At 42.5% G+C, this 22,272-nt stretch overlaps 1 protein-coding gene across 4 annotated transcripts in view; it reads left to right on the forward strand.

Annotated features, from left to right (window-relative positions):
- The window catches only part of ATG2B (autophagy related 2B), an 83,732-nt gene that overhangs the window by 54,545 nt on the left and 6,915 nt on the right, over window positions 1-22,272 (forward strand). For 3 of the 4 annotated variants that reach the window (XM_027569916.2, XM_027569914.2, XM_035727931.1), the window contains 13 exons: window positions 505-646; window positions 2,549-2,751; window positions 3,836-4,062; window positions 6,637-6,745; window positions 7,670-7,864; window positions 9,191-9,292; window positions 14,605-14,683; window positions 14,993-15,200; window positions 17,650-17,719; window positions 18,066-18,148; window positions 19,473-19,594; window positions 19,850-20,004; window positions 20,894-21,043. In XM_027569916.2, the coding sequence (XP_027425717.1) occupies window positions 505-646; window positions 2,549-2,751; window positions 3,836-4,062; window positions 6,637-6,745; window positions 7,670-7,864; window positions 9,191-9,292; window positions 14,605-14,683; window positions 14,993-15,200; window positions 17,650-17,719; window positions 18,066-18,148; window positions 19,473-19,594; window positions 19,850-20,004; window positions 20,894-21,043 (1,845 nt within the window). The remainder of the gene's footprint in view (window positions 1-504; window positions 647-2,548; window positions 2,752-3,835; window positions 4,063-6,636; window positions 6,746-7,669; window positions 7,865-9,190; window positions 9,293-14,604; window positions 14,684-14,992; window positions 15,201-17,649; window positions 17,720-18,065; window positions 18,149-19,472; window positions 19,595-19,849; window positions 20,005-20,893; window positions 21,044-22,272) is intronic. The other variant, XM_027569915.1, reaches the window with a different exon arrangement.

Genomic DNA, 22,272 nt, shown 5'->3' on the forward strand with positions numbered 1-22,272 from the left:
TAAGCATCAGCGCTGGAGTTGAACCCTGTGAGTCCCCACTTAGTAGATTTCCCCTGCCCTGTGTGCCCCGTACTATCTTTCGGTGTCCGTCCATTTCAGGACATGAGACTCTGACCCCCAGTGGCTTTGTGTCCATGGGGTGAGAGTTGGTGCAGCTGCTAGATTTGAGCAGCTCCCGCTCTGCAGGAGAGCGCTTCTCCCCAGGCCTCACTGCAGTGTTCTTAGCTTCTGTCTCCTCTAGTGTGCGCGCTTTCCACCATCCCGGCTCATGGTGCTGGCTTTGAGGTGATGGCACATTTATTTCTGTTGGCCAGTAGTCATTGGGGTGGTGATGATGCTAACAGCCTAGAAGGCTGCAGCTGCCGGGCAGAAGGTAGAACGATGGCTGCGTTCCTGTTTCTGGTGTCTTTGTAAAATGCCACGTGTTTCTAGGACAACCTCATGCTGAGTAGTTTGCTTCTTACAGCATTTTCAGTTATTTTTAATTAGGTGTTTTGGCTGTAGGTAGATTCCAGCGGTCGCTCATCCTCACAAGGTCCAGTACTTCCTGAAGCAGACCAGCAGATGTTACGCGATCTGATGAGTGACGCTATGGAGGAGGTTGACCTGCAGCAGGCCGCCGCGTCCGCACAGGCCCAGGCCAACGGTAGGATGGGCCAGGCCTTCCTCCCCAAGAGCACTGGGGCCTCACTTGAGGTTTATGTTCTTTGTACGCTTACAAATTCTGCAGTGAGTAACTTAATAAAAAGACAAGTCTGAGTTTTGGTGGATATTTATTAGTCAATCGGCTTGTGTTGATTGAGCGTCTAGTAGACAAATAACCACTGGCCAGGGTGTTGTGGGGGTTACAGATGAAATGAAAGACAAAGCTTATCTTTTCTGTTAGCTTAGAGTTTCATAACACAGATCGGCACTAAGCCAGACTGATGTTCTTACTTAGAGTGATTGTGAAATGACATGAGAAAGCACTTCAGAGTGTGTCACATCCTCAACTACTGGTTGGAAGGGATTGGAATTGTCAGTGAAAGTGAGAGGAGTTGGCTTAATTTAATTTTTAAAGATTTTATTTATTTATTTGACAGAGACAGCGAGAGCAGGAACACAAGCAGGGGGAGTGGGAGAGGGAGACGCAGGCTTCCCGCCGAGCAGGGAGCCCGATGCAGGACTCAATCCCAGGACCCTGGGATCATGACCTGAGCCTAAGGCAGACGCTTAATGACTGAGCCACCCAGGCGCCCAAGTTGGCTTAATTTTAAAGAGTGGCTGGGGTTTAGGTATATGGAGAAGAGAGAGAAGGTAGTCTTGGCAAGGTCATGAATGTTGATAGAGGCGCAGAAGCATGCAGAAGCCTTAATTATCTTGCAGCTCAAGCTCTTACTGGAACAGAAGCTCCCTTCTCATTGGAAAGAATTGGCCAGCAAAGTTGGATAAGCAGGGAGGAACCAGCCAGTGGGAGAGCCTTGAAAGCCAGCTGGGAGCATCTAAATACTTTGAAGCATCTATCTAAAAAATATTTTTTTCTAATCGAATAAACATAGTCATTTCTATATGTTCTGAAATCTTAATTTTTGAAAAATTATTTCATGGTATTATCAAAGTTTAGGGTTAAATTGTTTTATTCTAATTTAGCATAAATTAGAACTCAGGAAACAAATAGGAACTTTTAGCTTCCTACATATTACATTATCTGTAATATTAGCAGCTAACCTACTTAGGTGGGAAAGAATGTTTCATGAATATTTACTGAGCAGCTTCAATATTCAGGTGCACTAGGCACTTATAAAGGATGAGTAAGTCCAAGGTGCTGCCATAGAAGAATTTAAAATCTGGTCTGTGAGCCTCTTGAGCCTCTTGAGGCTAAAATGTCACATTATTCATCTTCACGTTCTCAGTCCTTATCACAGTAATTGGAATGACTGACAGAATGGAAAAAGAATTAGTGGATCTACTATGTATTAAAAATGCATAAAGATGTATGTTCACAATACAAATTTTGTCATGCATGCAGTCGTGAACCACATTGACAGCTACCTGAGAACAGGTAGCCCGTTTGGGTATCCATCGCCCCACAAAGTAGTCTGTTGATTGTAGGGCACCACTCCCTGGCCAGAGACCTGCTTGGCCTCTGTTTCCGCCCCCCCCCCCCAAGCAGAGATTTCCTGTAGTTTTAGGGGAGGCACTGCCAGATGTTACCAGTTGTTCCTACCCTTACAGTATTGCTCTGGAAGTTTCCAGATCTCCACCCACAGGACAGAGTTGTCAGAATGCAGTTCTGGCTTAAACAAAACTCCAATCAACACTAACCCCCTGCTGCCAAATTTCTGAGCTTCTCTAATGCGAAATAACTAAGAGGAGACTCACTATGACTTTTGAGACCATCATTTATATCAGTCTTTTTATTAGTAATTGGAGGGTTGTAAGAAATAAATGAGATATTGCAGGTGAAAACATTTCAATATAGTGTGTATCTGACATGTGGTTAAAATGTTTACTAAGCATTACTGTTCAAAATGTGCCAAAATTGAGTGTTGTATTCTTTTTTACCTAGGTGTTTTGGATGAAAAATCTCAAACTCAGGAGCCCTGTTGTTCAGACCTCTTCCTGTTTCCAGATGAGAGTGGGAACACATCCCAGGAGCCTGGCCCTCCTTACACCTCATTCACACACCACTTGATTAGTGATGCAATGGCAGGTGCGCCCACTGAGAATGACGACTTTTGCATTCTTTTTGCACCAAGAGCAAACATTCAGGTAATAAATGGATAATATAATTGAGGCCTTAGGGTAGTGTTACAGGTTGAATTGACCAAAGGGTACCTGAGAAACAGCCTTCAGATTTTTTTTTATAACTCTTGGCAGTTCACAGTGACTTCATTTTGTAATTTATTATTGAGGCTTTGCAAATGTTTACTATACTTTATTACTTCTGTGACACATCGCTCTAAAACTCAGAAGAATGCTCAATGTTTGCAAAATTTAAAAAATAACTTTTTTAGATTTTATTTAAATTCAAGTTAGTTAACATATAGTGTATTATTAGTTTCAGGGCGAAATTCTCTACATAGATTATTAAACTACGGATGTTGTACATAGTTAGCTCTTCAGGGCAAGGAAATGGTGAAAGGAGTGCTATCTAGAGTTGCTAGTCCAAGAATTGGGAAAGGTAAGACATGGTTTATGTGAAGGCTGATGATGGTTGATAAGTGTAATTGCCATGTGAGAATCATGCTTCCATTTAAAGAGCATGGTCTGGATGTAATGAATGCACAGTTCACTAGAATGGTTAAGCATTGGTGCTGGAATTGAACTTCATGAATCACCATTTAGCTTATATACATATTAAACTGCTCAGTAGTAACTTGCTGAATGTATTTGTTTTACTGCATCCTGGGAAATTAAAAAAAAATAAAAGCAGTCAAACTCAGGATAACTTCATTATTAGGATCATGGTAATTTGGTCATTATGTTGAAGTATGTTAAATTTGGAATGTAGTATTGACTTTGAATTAAATAACTATAAACAAACATATACACACCAGATACATACCCATATCAGCCCACACCCACTAAATCTGTGCCTTTTTATTATCAAATGGTAAAAGCTAGATTGAAGACTATGAAAGACTCCTTTGTGGAGTGATTTACATAGAACAGAAAGTCCATTTGTTGCTGAATAATGCAGAATATCCAGTGTGATGATTAATATCAGTACTTGCCCATTTCATATATCGATATTGCTATTAGAAAGAATGCAGAGTCAAGAAATCTTGAGATATGCAGAATAATCAGTGGTTTCTACTGAGACAAGACCGTGTGTGTTCCCTGTTTATTTTAGGAGAAGGAGGAAGAGCCAGTTGTAAAAGTGATGGTCGATGATGCAATCGTAATAAAGGAAAATTACTTTAGTCAACCCGCTAAGAAGACGGACACGGGCAAAGCTCCATTGCACTTTCCCATCCCTGTCGTTCGCTATGTCGTTAAAGAAGTCTCTCTTGTTTGGCATCTTTATGGAGGAAAGGATTTTGGAACAGTCCCTCCTACTTCTCCAGCTAAAAGTTACATGTAAGTTGATTTCTACATAAGTTGTTTTTTTGTTTTTGTTGTTTTTTACAAGCCATTATTTTCTTTTCTTAGAAAAAGAATTTGTCATTTTTTAAAAGATTTTACTTATTTGAGAGAGAGAGCCAGCACACGTGGGAGAGAGCATGAGCCAAGGTGAGGGACAGAGGGAGAAGCAGACTCCCCGCGGAGCAGGGAGCGTGATGTGGGGCTCCATCCCAGGACGCCGGGATCAGGACCTGAGCCGAGGACAGATGCCTAACCGACTGAACCACCCAGGCGCCCCAGAATTTGTCATTTTAAGAATTATTAATAAAGTAGTACTGAAAACTATGTAATTTAAATGTTACTCTTTTAATGTTAAAACTTTTCATTTGTAAACTTAGTTGTATTGTTTATATATTTACTGAAATATGGTGACTTAAGTGATTTCCATTCAGCAAAATATCTTGGGTACCTACCATGTGCCGGAGCCTGTGTTAGAGGCACATTCACTAAAATGAATAAGACCCAGGGGCTCCTGGGTGGCTTAGTGGGTTAACTGTCTGCCTTCAGCTCAGATCATGGTCCCGGGGTCCTGGGATCCAGCCCCCGCATCGGGCTCCCTGCTCAGGGCTCCCTGCTCAGCGAGGAGCCTGCTTCTGACTCTCCCTCTGCCCCTCCTCCTCCCAGCTCCTGTGCTCTCCTGGGCGCTTTCCTGGGCTCTCTCCTGGGCTCTCTCCTCCTCCCTGCCCCTGCACTCTCTCCTCCTCCCTGCCCCTGCACTCTCTCCTGGGCTCTCTCCTCCTCCCTGCCCCTGCACTCTCTCCTGGGCTCTCTCCTGGGCTCTCTCTTGGGCTCTCTCCTCCTCCCTGCCCCTGCACTCTCTCCTCCTCCTTGCCCCTGCACTCTCTCCTCCTCCTTGCCCCTGCACTCTCTCCTCCCTGCCCCTGCACTCTCTCCTGAGCTCTCTCCTGAGCTCTCTCCTGAGCTCTCTCCTGGGCTCTCTCCTGCGCTCTCTCCTGCGCTCTCTCCTCCTCCCTGCCCCTGTGCTCTCTCCTGGGCTCTCTCCTTCTCCCTGCCCCTGCGCTCTCTCCTGGGCTCTCTCCTTCTCCCTGCCCCTGCGCTCTCTCCTCCTCCCTGCCCCTGAGCTCTCTCCTGGGCTCTCTCTTGGGCTCTCTCCTCCTCCCTGCCCCTGCGCTCTCTCCTCCTCCCTGCTCCTGCGCTCTCTCCTCCTCCCTGCCCCTGCGCTCTCTCCTCCTCCCTGCCCCTGCGCTCTCTCCTCCTCCCTGCCCCTGGGCTCTCTTCTCCTCCCTGCTCCTGCGCTCTCTCCTGCGCTCTCTCCTGGGCTCTCTCTCTTGGGCTCTCTCCTGGGCTCTCTCTTGCGCTCTCTCATGGGCTCTCTCCTGCGCTCTCTGGCTCTCAAATAAATAAATAAAATCTTAAAAAAATAAGACCCACACCCTGCCCTCCATTCAAAAGGACCATTATGTAAGCAGATGAGGGCAATGAAGTGAAGCATGTGCTTCAGGGCAGGGACCAGGCATGGCTCTAAATCTCTGGCCTCCAGCAGAGTTCTGGGCAAGGGGGTGATGCTCCTGAAGTACTTAAATGAGTGTGTTGTTTGGTGGAGCTAGAAGAGGACTAGCCAGCCTAGTCCTAGGGGCAGTGGGAGGGAACATTCTCATTAGGGTGGGAGGATCAGAAAAGGTTTCAGGGAAGGGTAATCTTTGGCACAACAGTGCAGAGACTTTCTATTTAAAAGTGATTTTTAGGGGCACCTGGGTGGCTCAGTGGGTTAAGCATCTGCCTTCGGCTCAGGTCATGATCCCAGGGTCCTGGGATCGAGCCCCGCATCGGGCTCCCTGCTCAGCGGGGAGTCTGCTGCTCCCTCTGCCTCTGCTGCTCCCCCTGCTTCTGCTCTCTTGCTCATGTTCTCTCTGTCAAATAAACAAAATCTTAAAAAAAAAAAAAGTGATTTTTAAAAACTTCCTTTTCTAGGGGCGCCTGGGTGGCTCAGTCGTTAAGCGTCTGCCTTCAGCTCAGGTCATGATCCCAGGGTCCTGGGATCGAGGCCCGCATCGGGCTCCCTGCTCCGCGGGAAGCCTGCTTCTCCCTCTCCCACTCCCCCTGCTTGTGTTCCTGCTCTCCCTATCTCTCTCTCGGTCACATAAATAAATAAAATCTTTAAAAAAAAAAAACTTCCTTTTCTATATCGATTGGGATTTTTAGGACTTGTACTCTGACTGTAAGGAGTTTCTGAAGTACTAAGGAACTTCTCAGGAGGTCTCATTTTTCCGTGTCCTGTTATATGAACACCAACACCATAGTTAGGTTTTTCTGTAGTTCTAAATATTTAGCAGGCAGCTGATTGCCGCAACGGCAGTAATAAAATTCATGTTCTCAGTGTCTCCGAAGCATAAAGATGTGGCTTTGATATAGAGAAATGCAGTTTGTGGCAGTGTGTTGATAGTTCTGTAATATTATTTTCTCTTTTTGTCTTTCTATTTTTCCTGAGGTCATTCATTGCCTTTCTTTGAATATTTCCTTTAACAAAAGTTTTTATGTTTTTTTGTTTTTTTAATTCTCCATTTATAGCAGTCCCCACAGTTCACCTTCTCACACTCCCGCGAGGCATGGACGTAACATGGCATGTGGGGGAAAAGGAAGAAACCATGACTTTTTAATGGAAATACAGTTAAGCAAGGTAAGATAGTATTTTGAAAGGAAAAAGCCCCTGACGTAGGAGCATTAATGGGGGTTCCTTGGGTACTCCCCAGCCTTGTGGTTTTGAGCCCTAAGGGCCAGCCCTTTGGATTGGAAAAATGCAGGGGTCTTGTAAAACTTCTACCTTTGCTTTCTCAAATGTTCCGAGAAGTTTGAGGGGTTTGTTTTGTTTTTGTTTTCCCAGGCTGTCCCTAGAGGAGTGTCTCTCAGAGTTGAGCAAGCATCAGAATCCCCTCGAGGGCTTGTTAAAACACAAGTTGCTGGGCCCCAGAGTTTCTGAATCAGTATGAGGTGGGGCCCATGAATTTGCATTTTTAATGAGTTCCCAGGTGATTCTGATACTACCTTTCCCACGACTACACTTGGGGAACCACTGCCCTGGAGGATCTACCTGGGAGGGCTGCCGGCGGATAGGTCCTGTGTCAGGTCCTCCATGAATGTCTAGAGACCAGTACGTCCAGGTCGCCAGTGACATCATACGCGTTCAGTTCTTTGAGCGTGTCTGGGATTGTGCCCAGTGTCTTAGGGCACTTAACACGGGAGTATCGTAGTGATGAGGATCCCATGCATTTCATTGTATCCTTGCCCCCCGCTTTGGAACTTGAACATTGCCTCCACTGATTCTTTTTCGAGCAATTTCATGGGTATGCAAGATGATAATTTTGTGTATTATTCTTAGGGTTTTGCTTGAAAAGGATAGGGATTTTGCCAAGATCAAGTAAGAGATATGCTTGAGCTCATGCTTGTGTGGTGAGGCACACGTAGATCAATAAAGTGAACAAATGAAGGACTGTTCTGTTGTTCTCTGAAACAGCAAGTGATGGGTGATATTTTGCATTTTAAAGAAGAAATCTAATTTAAATAAAAGGTAAAAATGGTTGTGTGTTCTTTCTTCTCTGTGAAGGTGAAGTTTCAGCACGAGGTCTACCCGCCTTGCAAGCCTGAGTCTGACTCTGGCCTCTTAGAGCACCCAGTCTCCCGGCAGGTGTTTGTCGTGCAGGATCTTGAAATTCGAGATCGTCTGGCAACATCACAAATGAATAAGTTTTTGTACCTGTATTGCAGTAAAGAAATGCCTCGAAAAGCTCATTCCAACATGGTAAGATTTAAGACCTCATATGTTCTGTTGTGTATTTGTTTTGGAAAAGTGTGTTTATTGTATCTAACTGCAGAAGATTGAGATTGGGGAAAATGGAAGGTTGTTTTTTTTTTTAATAGTAATATGCTGCTTTTAAATCCCTTTTAAATATGCTGCTTAAAGTTTTATTATTAATTTTTAAAGGTTTTATTTCAGACAGCGAGCATGAGCTGGGGGGAGGGGCAGAGGGAGAAGCAGACTCCCTGCTGAGCAGGGAGCCCCATGTGGGACTCGATCCCGGGAGCCTGGGATCATGACCTGAGCCAAAGGCAGATGCTTGACTGAGCCACCCATGTGCCCCTTAAAGTTTTATTATTTGAAAATTATTTTTTAAGATTTATTTATTTTCTATTTTTTTTATTTGACAGCGAGAGGGGGAGAGAGGGAACACAAGCAGGAGGAGTGGGAGAGGGAGAAGCAGGCCTCCCACCGAGCAGGGAGCCCGATGTGGGGCTCGATCCCAGGACCCTGGGATCACGACCCAAGCCAAAGGCAGATGCCTAATGACTGAGCCTCCCAGGTGCCCCTAAAAATTATTTCACATGTCACTTTTAGGGTCCATTAATTTTAACTGCCAATATATTGATACCCAAGGAAAATGGGAAGTCCATTGTGATCTACACAAAATATTTAGTATTGCTGGAAGTGTTCCAGATTTTTTTTTTATTCATTTTTTTGGCATACTTGGTTTTTTTTTTTAAAGATTTTTTTTTTTTTATTATTTGAGACAGAGAGAATGAGAGAGAGAGAGCACATGAGAGGGGGGAGGGTCAAAGGGAGAAGCAGACTCTGCCGAGCAGGGAGCCCGATGTGGGACTCAATCCAGGGACTCCTGGATCATGACCTGAGCCGAAGGCAGTCGCTTAACCAACTGAGCCACCCAGGCGCCCCAGTGTTCCAGATTTCTAACACTTTGTGAGTTTTAGTGGAATAGGAATGATTTGCTCAGGATTGCTAGAAGAAAACGTCCTAGAAGCTGTCTTTGGAGTGTGGCTCTCCGGATTCCCTCCAGGGGCCCAGCGGATCCTGAAGTGCGTGTACCACACTGTCGTTTACGTCTTTCCCACTAAAGAGAACCCATATCTCTCCTGAGATTCTTCAGGGAGTGTGTGCCCCAGACAAGTGTGATTCAGGCCTTTAAACAAAAAGGGGCAACAGTTCCACTTTTAGTTCTCCTATAAGGAATAGAAATGGGATTTTTTTCTTTTGTTTATTCTGTTTTTTCTTTTTGAGTGAAAACAAGGTTGTAATATCATTTGGGGAAAAAATGTTTTTCTTCTCTCCTAGTTGACAGTGAAAGTATTACACGTGCGCCCCGAGTCCGGCAGGTCACCGCAGGAATGCTGCTTGCGAGTGTCCCTAATGCCACTTCGCCTCAATATTGACCAGGTTTGTACTGCAAGCATCGTGTGAGGAGTTATGCTTCTATGTCCCAGACTCAGAAGAAGAGATTTAATTTAGGTGAATTAAAATGTTTACTGTTACTTAACTGTTATGAAAGTTGCATAATTGAAGAAGAATTCTGCTGGTAAAGAATAGGACAAATTCATCAGGCGTTTGGGATCTGAACTGTTGGTGAGTAAACATTGTTAGATGTTGTGCTCCAGGCTCTTCATTGTCTGCGTGACCTAGTACTCAGTCCCTGCTTCCCGTTCTTCCCTGCTCACGGACACACGGGCAGGTACACAGGTGTCTTCAGAGGGTAGGAAATGACTCCCTGATATCTGTGGTTGAAAGATCAGGGGGCTTGTCTCTTAACCACAGCACCTGGAAGAGAATTCCTTCTGCCCTGGGCAAGATGACAAATTAGTAAATTGGACACCTGAACAGGTCACAAACAACAGATTTGTGGAAAGACCTAAAGAAATCCACTTGGCCATATTCTAGCAAGCATTTCCATGAAATTGTTCTGGGTTTTGCTTTGACTCCACTGTAAACATAGTTGGCGCCTCTTGGGCAACCTAGATTCAGGGTGTGTGAACACATGATGCTTTGCAGTCATGTGGTGTAGCCATGAGGGGGGCACAGGCTCGGGAGTCAGCCTGGGGTTAGCACCTCAGTTCTCTTTCCCTAGTTGTGTGCCTTTGGGGAAGTTATTTCTCCAAGCCTCACTTTCTTCACTGATAAAATCAAAGTAAGAGAAATAGATGTAGAATCGTTTTTTAAAAAACGAGGATCAAATGGGACTAGCGTATGTTAAGTATTTAGCTTGGTGCCTGGCATACAATGTTAAAAGATCAGAAGTGTTAACTGTTGTTTTTATTAACTGAAGCATGTCACAACTGAGGAAAATAAGTGGAGTTCTTAAAATAGCCTGCTTTTGAAACAGCAGAACTGTCCTGTTACACTTTATATTGGTGTGAGAAGGAGAGTCTGTGTGGGATAGCACTGTTGGTTTGCTTACATGGTACAGATTGAATAATGTTGACTTGTTATTTAAATGAGTAACAGACATTTCAGGAATAAGGTATTAAATAATTATCTTGCAGAAATATAGACATTTCTCAGAAAAAATGTATTGTGGAAGCACAGAAGTTCAGCACAGCTTCACATTAATATTTGTAGCTTCTGAGCTGGGACAGACTTGCCAGTGCGTACTTTAGATTTATGTTCCCTCCTTATGAGAAGAATTTCTTTGGATACCCATATTTTAATTTGATTTATCCATTCATTGCCTTGTGATTGAATAGGAGTACGATCAAGTATTTATGGGAAATTCGATCTGTGGAAATCAGTGTGAGCAAGAATTTGAGCAAGATACATCTTTATGGCATGACTTTGCCAGATGTAGCAAGCCCAGTTTTCTTTTTCCTTTTTTTTTTAAGTTTTTTAATTTATTTATTTGCAGGGGAGGGAGAGAGAGAGAGTGTGTGGGGGGGGAGGGGCAGAGGCAAAGGGAGAAGCAGAGTCCCTGCTGAGCAGGGAGCCCGACGCAGGACTCAATCCCAGGACCCTGGGATCATGACCTGAGCTGAAGGCAGACGCTTAACCGACTGAGCCACCAGGCGCCCTGCCTAGTTTTCTTTAATAGACTTTTTTCTTTAGTAGTGAGCTTAATTTCTTAGAACTATAAAGCATTGTGATATTGAAATGGGGAGATACTGATCTTTGAGAAAACAGGGAAATCACCGTTTTGGCTGACCTGAGGAGCGGGAAATCGTTCCCCAAGATACGAACCGGAGGAGAACACAGCCGCGCTGCAGGTGTGTGCTGACAGGTCCACTGTGCAAACTTCCTTTCTGGCTGGCACCTTCTAAGATCGACGTGCCTTAGTTTGAGAGAGCAAATGATCCTCTGAAGAGAAAACCTGATACTCACGTTCTCCATTTTTTTTTTTTAGAAAACTAATCAGTTGAAGAATGATAATGCTTTGAGTAATACTTTTCTTACCAAGCATGTCTCTGACTTTATTTCTCTTAACTGGATCATAGATAGTAAGTATGAAAGCAACACACTGTTTTCTCATGTTTTCAAAAAAGCTGCATTGCTGTTGAAGTTCAGGGTCATTGCTTCCAAAGCTCAGCATGCATGTAGTGGAGGCAGGACACTAGGCAGAAGGAACGATTTTCTTCTGGGGAAGGGTAAATAGATGATGAAGTTCATGTAACTAGGCAGTTTGAGATCTGAACTTTGAAGAGGCCAGATTTCCTGACTCTCCTAGTCTGGTGTCCATTTCAGTGTTGCGCTGCCTGGAACTCTGTGCAGGGAAAATATGCTTGTTAATCCCAAATGATTTGCTGAATGCCAGTCTCATCGCAGGTCCTGTACTAGGATGCTGGGGATACAAAGATAAGTGAACATCTCCATCCTCAAAGATCTCTGTATGGGGGTGGAGATTGACATAAAACAGACGACTTTAACACCCCGTGGTGAGTCCCAGTGGTAAAGATAGGCATAGTGGGATGTGCCCCAGCAGAAGGGGCTCTGAAGCCAGGCGGGGGATTCAGAAACGTGAGGGGTAATCAGGAAAGGCTTTTGGAGGAGGTGATACTCAAGGTGGGTCTTAAGGAATGTGGTTGAGTTAGTTGCATTAAGATTTGTGTAAAGGCATTGAGGGCCTAATTCAGGTTGTGAGAGGAGATGTGAAGCCATTCTGTTAAGGTAGGTATGTGCTTGGCTGAGGTTCGAGATGGTGAATACGTAGCAGTGCTAGTTTGCACATTTGTGGATTTTTAGCATCATTACTTGATTGCCTGAGTATGACATTATAATTAACTATTTTAACACTTCTATGATAGAAGATACTGTTAGTATCTTCTTAAAGCTAGAAAGAATTAGAGCCTAAGTTTGTAAAATAATAAAGCACATTTTTTCAAGTTTTAAGTTGATTGTATGGAGGTATAATTTGCATATAATAAAGTGCCAGGATTTTAGGTGTACAGTTTGAGCTTGACAGATACACTTGAGTAACTAGTGCACCAGTTGAAATAGCATTTTCTGTTCCCTTCAGAGTCCCCCGTGCCCCTCTGTGATCAGTCTCCACCACACCAAAGTAACTGCTGGTCTCCTTTCTATCACCATAGGTTAGTTTTATCCCTCCCACAGCTTCATGTAAATGGAAGTGTATTTGGCTTCCTGTGCCGTGAGCTTCATCTGTGCTGAGGCGTGTCTGTTCATTTCTGTTCAGTCTGTTCCTTTTCATTGCTGAGGACGGATGTCCTTGTATGGCTGTACCACAGTTTGTGTATCCATTTACATAATTTACATTTGGGTTGTTTTTCTTGGTTTTGGCTCTTAGGAACAAAGCTGTTACGAAGTCTGTGTACAAGTCTTCTTATGGATCTTTTGTTTTCATTTGTCTTGGATATTATAACCAATTTCCAGGCCGTCAGGCAGATGTGTATTTGGCCAATATAAGAAGCTGCCAGTTTCCCCTGGCAGTTAAACCCTTGTACATACCCCCAGGAACACGAGAGCTGCTGCTTCACACCCTGACCAAACCTGATACTTTTTAATTTTAACATTTTTTTTTGGTGTTCATTGTGGTTTTAATTTGGATTTCCTGATGGCTAATGATGCTAAGCATCTTTTCACATGCTTACCTGGCATCTGTATACCCTTTTGTGAAGTGTCTGTGTCTTGCTAGTTTTAAAATTAGGTTGTTGTATTGAGTTGTAAAGAGTTTAGCATAAATACCAAAATCAGAACTTCTGAGAGCATATTGAAATGCTGACCATTAGTATCCCCTCTTCTGTTGTTTTGTGATTTGTAGTGAAAATGGATAAATGCCACTGGCTCTGTGGTCTTCTCTCTCTCTCTCTCTCTCTTTTTTTAAAGCATATTTATACCTGGAAATTTTCTCTTGTTTTTTTGAAGGCATAGAGTCAGAGTATTTATTGCGTTAAAATATCACCATCTAGTGGTCAAAGAGTAACATTTTTAGGGACTATTTGTAAACATCTAATATTTGATATACATACGTTATCCAATGTGTGTGTACATATACACACAGATCTGTGTAGTAATGTGAATAGCAAAATGTACACATATATAAATGTAAATAAAGTGTAATGTAATGAACAATTCATGAACCCACTGTCTTACTGCAGAACCAGAGTATTTTCAGTACTGTTGAAACTGCCTGCTTGTTCTTCAGTCCCATCCCTCAGTCTCCCATATGCCATGTTACCTAGAAGAATATCTTTCTGACTTTCATCGTTTATACTTCTGATAAACGTGATCCGTAGGTTGATCAGACCCTTTGGAATTACCAGACTTAAGAGTATGCTACCAAATATCCCGACCCTGTAATGCCACACCACATTGCATTTTGGTACAGTATTAATGCTTTATATTAACTGAGAATTTTTTTAAATGGAAGGGCAGAGTAAGAAAGAACAGGCTCAAGCATTTAATTTTCATACTTTCCAAAAGGGGTCTGTCGGTGTGAGTGAGGTGGGTAAAACGAAGCTGCTAATAGCGGGCGAATGTGGCTTGCTCGGACAGCATTAAGACAGGCCCGCGCATTTTTGTTATTATATCATTTCAGAAGAGACCACACTGGGTGATTTTATGGATTTTACTTTTGAATATCCTGTCCAATGGAGAAAATGTGTTAAGGCGATAGAACATGGTTGTACAGGCAGAAAGCAGGTAGTAAGAACTTGGAAGGCGTGTGGGTGTGCGCAGGCTGGCAGGCTGCTGTTCCTCGTGGCAGTGTTGCGCCCCCTACAGTTTGCACTGAGCACTGGCATCCAAGAACAAGGATGCCGCCTTCCTGAGAAACCAAACTGTACTTGGATTTAGAAATAGTCGTGTAGGGCGCCTGGGTGGCTCAGTTGGTTAAGCGACTGCCTTCGGTTCAGGTCATGATCCTGGAGTCCCGGGATCGAGTCCCTCATCGGGCTCCCTGCTCGGCAGGGAGTCTGCTTCTCCCTCTGACCCTCTTCCTTCTCGTGCTTTCTATCTCTCGTTCTCTCTCTCTCTCAAATAAATAAATAAATAAATCTTTAAAAAAAAAAAGAAATAGTCGTGTAATCTTTAACTTCTCTGTGTCTTAATTTTCACGTCTATAATTTTTCTCAGAGTTGTGAGAATTAACAAGGAAGTGTGTGTGTGTGAGAGAGATGGGGAATAGGAACAGTGCCTCACACAGTAAGAACTCAAAAATGAGTAAAATATGGGACTTTGAGATACTTTGTAGTTTTAGAAATAGATGTCCCCGCCCCTGCCCTGATTATAATTACTTCTTTTCATTTTAGGATGCCTTGTTCTTCCTGAAGGATTTCTTCACAAGTCTTTCCACAGAAGTAGAGCTTCTAATGACTCCAGATCCAGAAGGTATTAAATATGTATAGTTTGGAAAAAGTCTATATCAAATACTTGGATTGATTTTGATTATGAGGCCTTTTTGAGAGTGTACTTACAGTCTTTATTCTCATTTATATAAATGTGCTTTGTGTTTATTTTTTTATATTTTGCAAATGTAGTTTATGTAAGAGTAATAATTTAAAAGGTGGAAGTCAGTGGTCTCTGTAGCAGTTATTGTGTTTATTAAATGCAGCAAAACAAGCTAAATCCACATTAATTTTAAATGGTTGCTCTAAAGAAGCATTCCTAATTTTTCAAATGCACACATTACCTTTTCAGTTAAAAAGTCTCCTGGAGCTGATGTCACCTGCAGTTTGCCAAGGCATTTAAGCACCTCCAAGGAGCCAAATCTAGTTCTTTCTTTTCCTGGGCCAAAGCAGCCTTCCCAAGATGGTGGTGCCAGTTCAGTGGAAATGGTTAATGGGGAGGAAGAGAAGGACTTCTCAGCTGGAGAAGCATCATTTAGTGATCAGCCCGTGTTTTTTAGGTAAATCACTTAATTTTGATAACACGTGAAGTTATTTTAGCGTTTTGCAGGTTGATCTTTAATGTGTTTGTGTACCACCACTAATCATGAGGTTACTCCAGCTTTTCTTTGCCCTGCCCAACAGTAACTAGTGTCTTTATTTACACGTGGGCTCCACGTATCCTGCACCCCTTGATTACAGGTAGTAACCCTGGTTCAGGGCTATTTTCTCTGGATTCTGCAGCAGGAATGTCCTTTTCCTCTTAGCTTTGTTTTCCTCCTTCTGTCTCTCTTCCCAGCCACTGGTACAGCTTATTTGTACCTCCCCAATCAGGATGTCCTTTACTCTTTTCCCTTACACACCTTGGCTTCCTTTTTCCAGTGTGGGCATTTTCTGTCTGGTGTTCCATCTGCCCTTCCCCATCACTGCTGTGTCTTTCCTGACCCTTCACTCCCTGGCTCAGTCGGCACTGTCAGGAAAAGCAGGCCCGCGTGCTCCTGCTATCCGCTGTAGCTCCTGCCCATGACTCAGCTAGCTGCTTGCACGCTGGAATTTATCCTCGGCTCCAGACCCATTCATTCTTCCCATCATCTTTCCCGGCCCCTCATGGTGGGCATGGAGCCTTGGCTCCATTGGAAGGAGAAAGAAGGAAGATCTAAGCCACCTGTTGTTGTGAGGGACCGTTAGTTACTTCCCCTTGTTGTCCGTACTCCTGTTGACATCGATTGTCCCCAGATTCTGTCTTTTCAAGCTGACTTTAGGTTAGACTTTGGGTATGGCCCAAAGCGGGCAGTAAGCTATTTAAAGTGCTTTCATATTTTTATATATATCTTGAAAATAGAGAAAAAACAATAACGATATGAGAATTGGAAAGATCCTGGGATAGATGATCTCTGGCAGTTGTAAAAGTTTCACCAGGAATGAAGAATCTCTTTTATTACTTTCCCACATTGATCTTTAAATTTTTTTTACTACCAGAAAATTGCATATCATAAGTAATAATGTGAATTCTCATTTTATATTAATCACACATGAACTCCTAGTTTGGTTTTTGTAAACACTGGTTAGCCAGTCCAAAAGAAATTGAATTGTTTAACAATTCTGGCCTGAAAGCAAAGAAATTTAACATTTCTTATTCAGCTTGTGTGGCCTCACTTAGGTAAATGTTTTTGGTTTTTTTTATTACACTATTTAAAATTGCTATGGATTTCTGTTTCTACTCTTAAAAATTCCTAGAAGGCCTAGGGGTGGTAGTCAGTGATATAGTCCAGTTTACTCACTTCACAGACGAGGAACTTTATTGTCCAGAGAAGTAAGTTGACTTGCTCAAAATCACACAGTTAGTGGCCAAGTCAAGACTAGAACACAGGTCTTAATCCCAAATCTGGCGCATTTTCTAAGTGATGGCCTAATAGCCCCCAACCATTCCACAGATATTTATTGAGCTCTTACTCTGTGTATGCCAGGTTTTGTTCTAGGCACAGTAAACAAAGCTGAGAAAAATTCCCTGTATAATTGAGCTTACAAATAATTAAAATACATGATTTGCCATATTATGTGCCATGAAGAAAACAGAGTGAGAAGGAAGAGAACCAAAATGCCCAGGGACCCATGTGGAGCTGTGTATTTGGAAGATGAGGGATGACCTGGGGTCCCAGGCTCCTGTAGTGATTGACGTTTAAATACAGCATTTCCATTTTGCTGTGGGTTAAATTGGACTTTCGTGGAATGGCTTAGGATATAAACACAGACATTAATTCTGTAGAAAAATTGTGTTTTAAGTCCAATTTACAGTCCAACTTTGGGAAGCCGGCTCCTTTTGTTTGATGTATACCATCAGCGTATAATTAAGATTTTCATTCTCACAGAATTCCCAATGCTTGTGTGTTGATATCCTGTTTATAAGCATTAATTTCAAGAATGCTCACTCAAATTCACCAACGTGGGTGGCATTTTAAAAATTTACTAAGACGTTTAGGCTCAGAGTTTAAGTTCCTTGCCCATGATTGCATCACATATAACTGGTAAAACTGGGATTCGTGGCTGGCTTTTCTGGCACTTTCTGCTTCATGGTGGAGCTGAAATAAATCCCTTACCTCTTCTTTTTTACTTCTTGGTAATGATTCTATTATTTGATTTAATCTTGAAGGTCACCTTTATTATTCTTCTGTATAAATTAAGAATATCTGCCAGAATAAATTTTTCTAAGGTAAACATTTAGTAAACTGGGAGGTTTGTTTTTTTTGTGACAAAATTTAAATAAAATAAATACAATGTATAAGATGATTAACATTAGTTTAGTTGTTATATTATCTTAAGATAGAACTAAAAGACATTGCCTTTTACTTAGGTCTTCAGATACATTATTTTATGGTTTTGTTTTTATTATCCAGTTAAATTAATTTATTTCTAATTTCAACTATTCGTACTTTTGAATATAAATAACTCCCCTCCTTTCTTTATCTTCAGAGAATTTAGATTCACATCAGAAGTTCCTATTCGACTTGATTATCATGGCAAACACGTATCAATGGATCAGGTTTGGAAACTTTGTATAAATACACTCTACAAAATTATCTCTTTTGTTTTTCTAATGGAGTTAATTTTTAAACTTTTTCTGTCATGGTTTTTATGTTTGAAGTGACATGCAAGATTTTAAAATTTAATTCTGTTTTTAAAGTAAACATCATTTACTTAACCTGTGAGTAAAATTTAGTGTAATTTGGGTCATATATATTAGTAAGTATGTATTTTTTTGATGTAAATACTTCAAGTGTTTTAGCTGCATAAGTGAATGAATATTACTTCGACTTGCCCAAATAACAACTACTTTAAATGTTGGGTCTCTCAGTTACACATTAATCTGGCTTTTTTTAATTTTAAAGGGTACGCTGGCTGGGATTCTGATTGGTCTGGCCCAGTTAAACTGCTCAGAACTGAAGCTGAAGCGGCTTTTCTACCGGCATGGGTAGGTCGATTTATACCATATGAGGCTTTATGGTATAGTGACTGTGATTAGCTTACAACAAATCGATCCACTGACTTTTCTTAGCAAACATATCATTGTTCTACAGTATTGTGTGCAGAGAGCTTGTTTTTAGAGGAGGCTTACTGATTAGGGGCTACTTTTTATGCTGAGAGAGTAGTAGTTTAAACAGAGTAGTATTTTTCAAAAACAGCTATAGTTATTTTTTAATAATTTCCCAAAGTCATACATTCATTTATTTAGCAAAAAGACTGGAAGTTCACAACGTAATGGTTCTTAGTGGCTGAGAACCATGTAGCAGTTTATAGACATTGAGTTAATACTATGCTAGAGCTTTAAAAATTTTATTTATTTATTTAAGATTTTATTTATTTGTCAGAGAGAAAGAGACAGAGAACAAGCACAAGCAGGGGGAGCGGCAGGCAGAGGGAAAGGGAGAAGCAGGCTCCCCACCGAGCAGGGAGCCCGATGCAGGGCTTGATCCCAGGACCCTGGGATCACGACCTGAGCCGAAGGCAGAAGCTTAACCAACTGAGCCACCCAGGCGCCCAAGATTTTATTTATTTGAGAGGGAGTGTGTGTGCACACACAAGTGGGGAGAGGAAGAGCGAGAGAGAGAATCTCAAGCAGACTCTGTGCTGAGTATGGAGCCTGATGTGGGACTCGATCTTACGACCCTGGGATCATGACCTGAGCTGAAACCCAAGAGTCTGATGCTGAACCAACTGAGCCACCCAGGTGTCCCCTATGCTAGAGTTCTAGATGTTCAAGAAATAGGAGCAGTGGAAGAATACAGTTATACATGTTACTGAAACCTTGTAGAAATTACTAACATTAAACTGGATTATATATATGTGTACATATATGTGTGTATATGTACATTCAGATCGAACATCTATAATATTTTGTCCTTGTAATTGGTAAATTTTCTTTTGTCTTAAGTTAAAAAACCCTAGCTTATTATGGTAAACGAATTAAGGCAGTCAGAGAAAGACAAATACCATATGATTTCACTCATGATGAACAGATGAGCATAGGAGAAGGGAAGGAAAAATAACAGGGAGGAAGGGAAATCATAAGAGACTCTTAACTCTAGGGAACAAACTGAGGGTTGCTGGGGGGGGCAGGGGTTGGGGTAACTGATGAGCATTAAGGAGGACACTTGATGTAATGAGCACTGGGTGTTCTATGCAACTCATGAATCACTAAATTCTCCTGAAACTAAAAAAAAAAAAAAGTTCCCCCAACTTATCTGAACCTACGAATTTCTTTCTCTTTTCTGTATACTAATAGTCATTTGCTCTAGCTTGCTAGGTGTTGACAAATTGTTTTCGTATGCCATCACGGAATGGCTTACTGACATTAAGAAAAACCAGCTACCAGGAATCCTGGGAGGTGTTGGGCCTATGCATTCACTAGTACAATTAGGTGAGTTTTCTTGTTTAATCAAAAGATGATTTATTTTGCCTGATGTGTGATTCTTAACCCCTTTGGAGTTATGGGTGCCTTTGGGACAGTCTGTGTGAGAGGACCAACTTTCTAGAAAACTTCTGTGTGTGGTCATACACACAGGTAAGAGCACTTTGCGTTCCCATTTGAGGTTAAAACCCCGGGGTTAGAGTGCTAGCAGAGATCTGAGTTCGAGCACTCCCGCTGATCGCTCCGTGTTGACTGTTGTTCTAGTGCAAGGCCTAAAGGACTTGGTCTGGTTACCGATAGAGCAGTACCGGAAGGACGGCCGCATCGTCAGAGGGTTCCAGAGAGGTGCCGCCTCCTTTGGCACCTCAACAGCCATGGCCGCCCTGGAGCTCACCAACAGGACGGTTCAGACCATACAGGTATCTCTCCACCGACTGCCGTCCTCCCTATGGGGAGAGGAACGGTTCCTGCAAAATGGTCGGGGGTTTATGTTTTTAAAAAGACACTGTGAAATATACAGAACATTGAGAATAGATATCTTATTTACGATGATTTAACATCGTGGGGTTTTTTGTTTGTTTTTATTAAAGAATTCGTAGAATAAAGCAGTGGAATCCAGTGCAAATTTGTGTTTCAGTTAATGTAACTGTTAAGTTAGTCAAGGATTTATTTATTTATTTACTTATTTATTTATTTTTAAAGATTTTTATTTATTTATTTGACAGAGAGAGACACAGCGAGAGAGGGAACACAAGCAGGGGGAATGGGAGAGGGAGAAGCAGGCTTCCCCCTGAGCAGGGAGCCCGATGTGGGGCTCGATCCCAGGACCTTGGGATCATGACCTGAGCTGAAGGCAGATGCTTAACGACTGAGCCACCCAGACACCCTAATCGAGGGTTTATTTTGCCTCATTTATATGAACAGATCATAGCTAAACGTGAAGGAAGCATTACAGATCAAAACAGACTTATTTTGTTAAGTGTTAAACTCCAGTTGACCTTACCCAGTTGTTCACAGACAGGGCATTCTCGATTAACCTGGTAACGTGGAGAGTGTTCTCAGAGGGAGAGAGGAGGACTGAGAAAGTCAGCTCAATCCAGATACTAGTTCTTAACGTGCACTTTAATGTTCTTGGTATAAAAGTGCTAAGTTTTTGTCGTGAAGAACTCCCGATACCACAGACGCACCTGCATTAGGGCCTGCAAGTCCCTCTGTTCTTCCCGACTCCCCCATGGCAAGTGCATTGTTGGAGCAGAACTCTGCAGACTTTCTTCTGATTCATTTCTTACTTTCTGATAAATGATCCAGGCGGCAGCAGAGACTGCTTATGACATGGTGTCTCCTGGGACCCTTTCTAGTGAGACCAAGAAGATCAAAAGGTTTCCTCATCACCGCTTAGCCCACCAGCCAGTGGACCTGCGGGAAGGTGTGGCCAAGGCCTACAGTGTTGTGAAAGAGGTGAGTGCGTACCTGGGTGCTCAGGCCGGAACCGGCTGGCCCACTTTCCTGGCTTTTGTTGGAAGAGTATTTTGTGGTTGGAAACCCCTGCGAGTGGACTTGGAATTGCTACCAATAGCAAGTGCAAATGTCTGCGTGAGGTCAGAGAAGAGGGCCGGGTAGTGATGGGCTCACAAGGAGAGTCATGATCCGGAGGAAAGGCTGATTCTCCTCACGTGCAGAAGCCAGCCGGGTAATGGACACACGCACACGCTCGCACTACCCGGACGTAGCACGTAGTTGCCCTGCTCTGTAGTACTCAGCTTTGTTTAAAAGTACAGCTTTTCAGCTGAATCACTCGCCCTGATCCCGTTCCCATGCCTTCACTCTCCTGAAGATGGTACACATTTTTTGGTACATGTTTTTGTGGTTTTACTGTGTATGTATTCATAAGCAACACATGCTATTGTTTATATTTTAAAAGTTAACATATATGGTGTCATAGGTATCACTGTGTAACGTCTGCCTTTCAAGCTCTGTCCACAGTGATATACGTACATCTCATTTAAACTTTCTACGGCATTTCATCGTAGGACTGTGGCATACTTCATTTTCCTATTGGTAGACCTTGTTTTCCCTAAACCACTGCTACAGCAATGTTCATATAAATGTCCCTTTGTTCATTTGTGCAAGAGGCTGTTAAGAATGAAGTTGGTGATTTGTAACTATCTGAATCTCAACGTTTATTAAGCCTAATTGCAATTTAGTTGCACCAGTGAATCTGGTTCTTAATGGGCACTGTTGGGAGCATTCCCCGTTGTAATCTTTCTTGACAAAGTTTGAAGTGGTTTTACTCTTGATGCATGTATTAGGATTTCATTAATCTTTTCCCCCGTCTATTCTGACAGGCACAAGTGCCTAGGACAGTCTTTTCCCTGACAAAGTGGCCTCTGTGGTCCCGAATGGTCGGGAGACCAGTGAGGTAGGGCCCTGAGGAAATATATTAGTGGAATAAAGGCAAGACCACCTGCTTTTCTTAAAAGGAGACTTAGTTGGGAGAATAATTACTGGTCAGATCTGTTCCTATAGATGTCACGATTGGGCCAGTTATCAGTAGACATGTTAGAAATCAGGTTTATAAAAATGATCCTGGGGTTCAGGGCATGGCAGGGGCCATGGGCCACAGGATATAATAGCACTTGGAAATGGAGCACTTTGCAGTTTGCATAACGCCTGTCTGATTTAATCTA

Source organism: Zalophus californianus, chromosome 6 (assembly GCF_009762305.2).
Source record: "Zalophus californianus isolate mZalCal1 chromosome 6, mZalCal1.pri.v2, whole genome shotgun sequence".
In the NCBI taxonomy this organism is placed as follows: Eukaryota; Metazoa; Chordata; class Mammalia; order Carnivora; family Otariidae; genus Zalophus; species Zalophus californianus.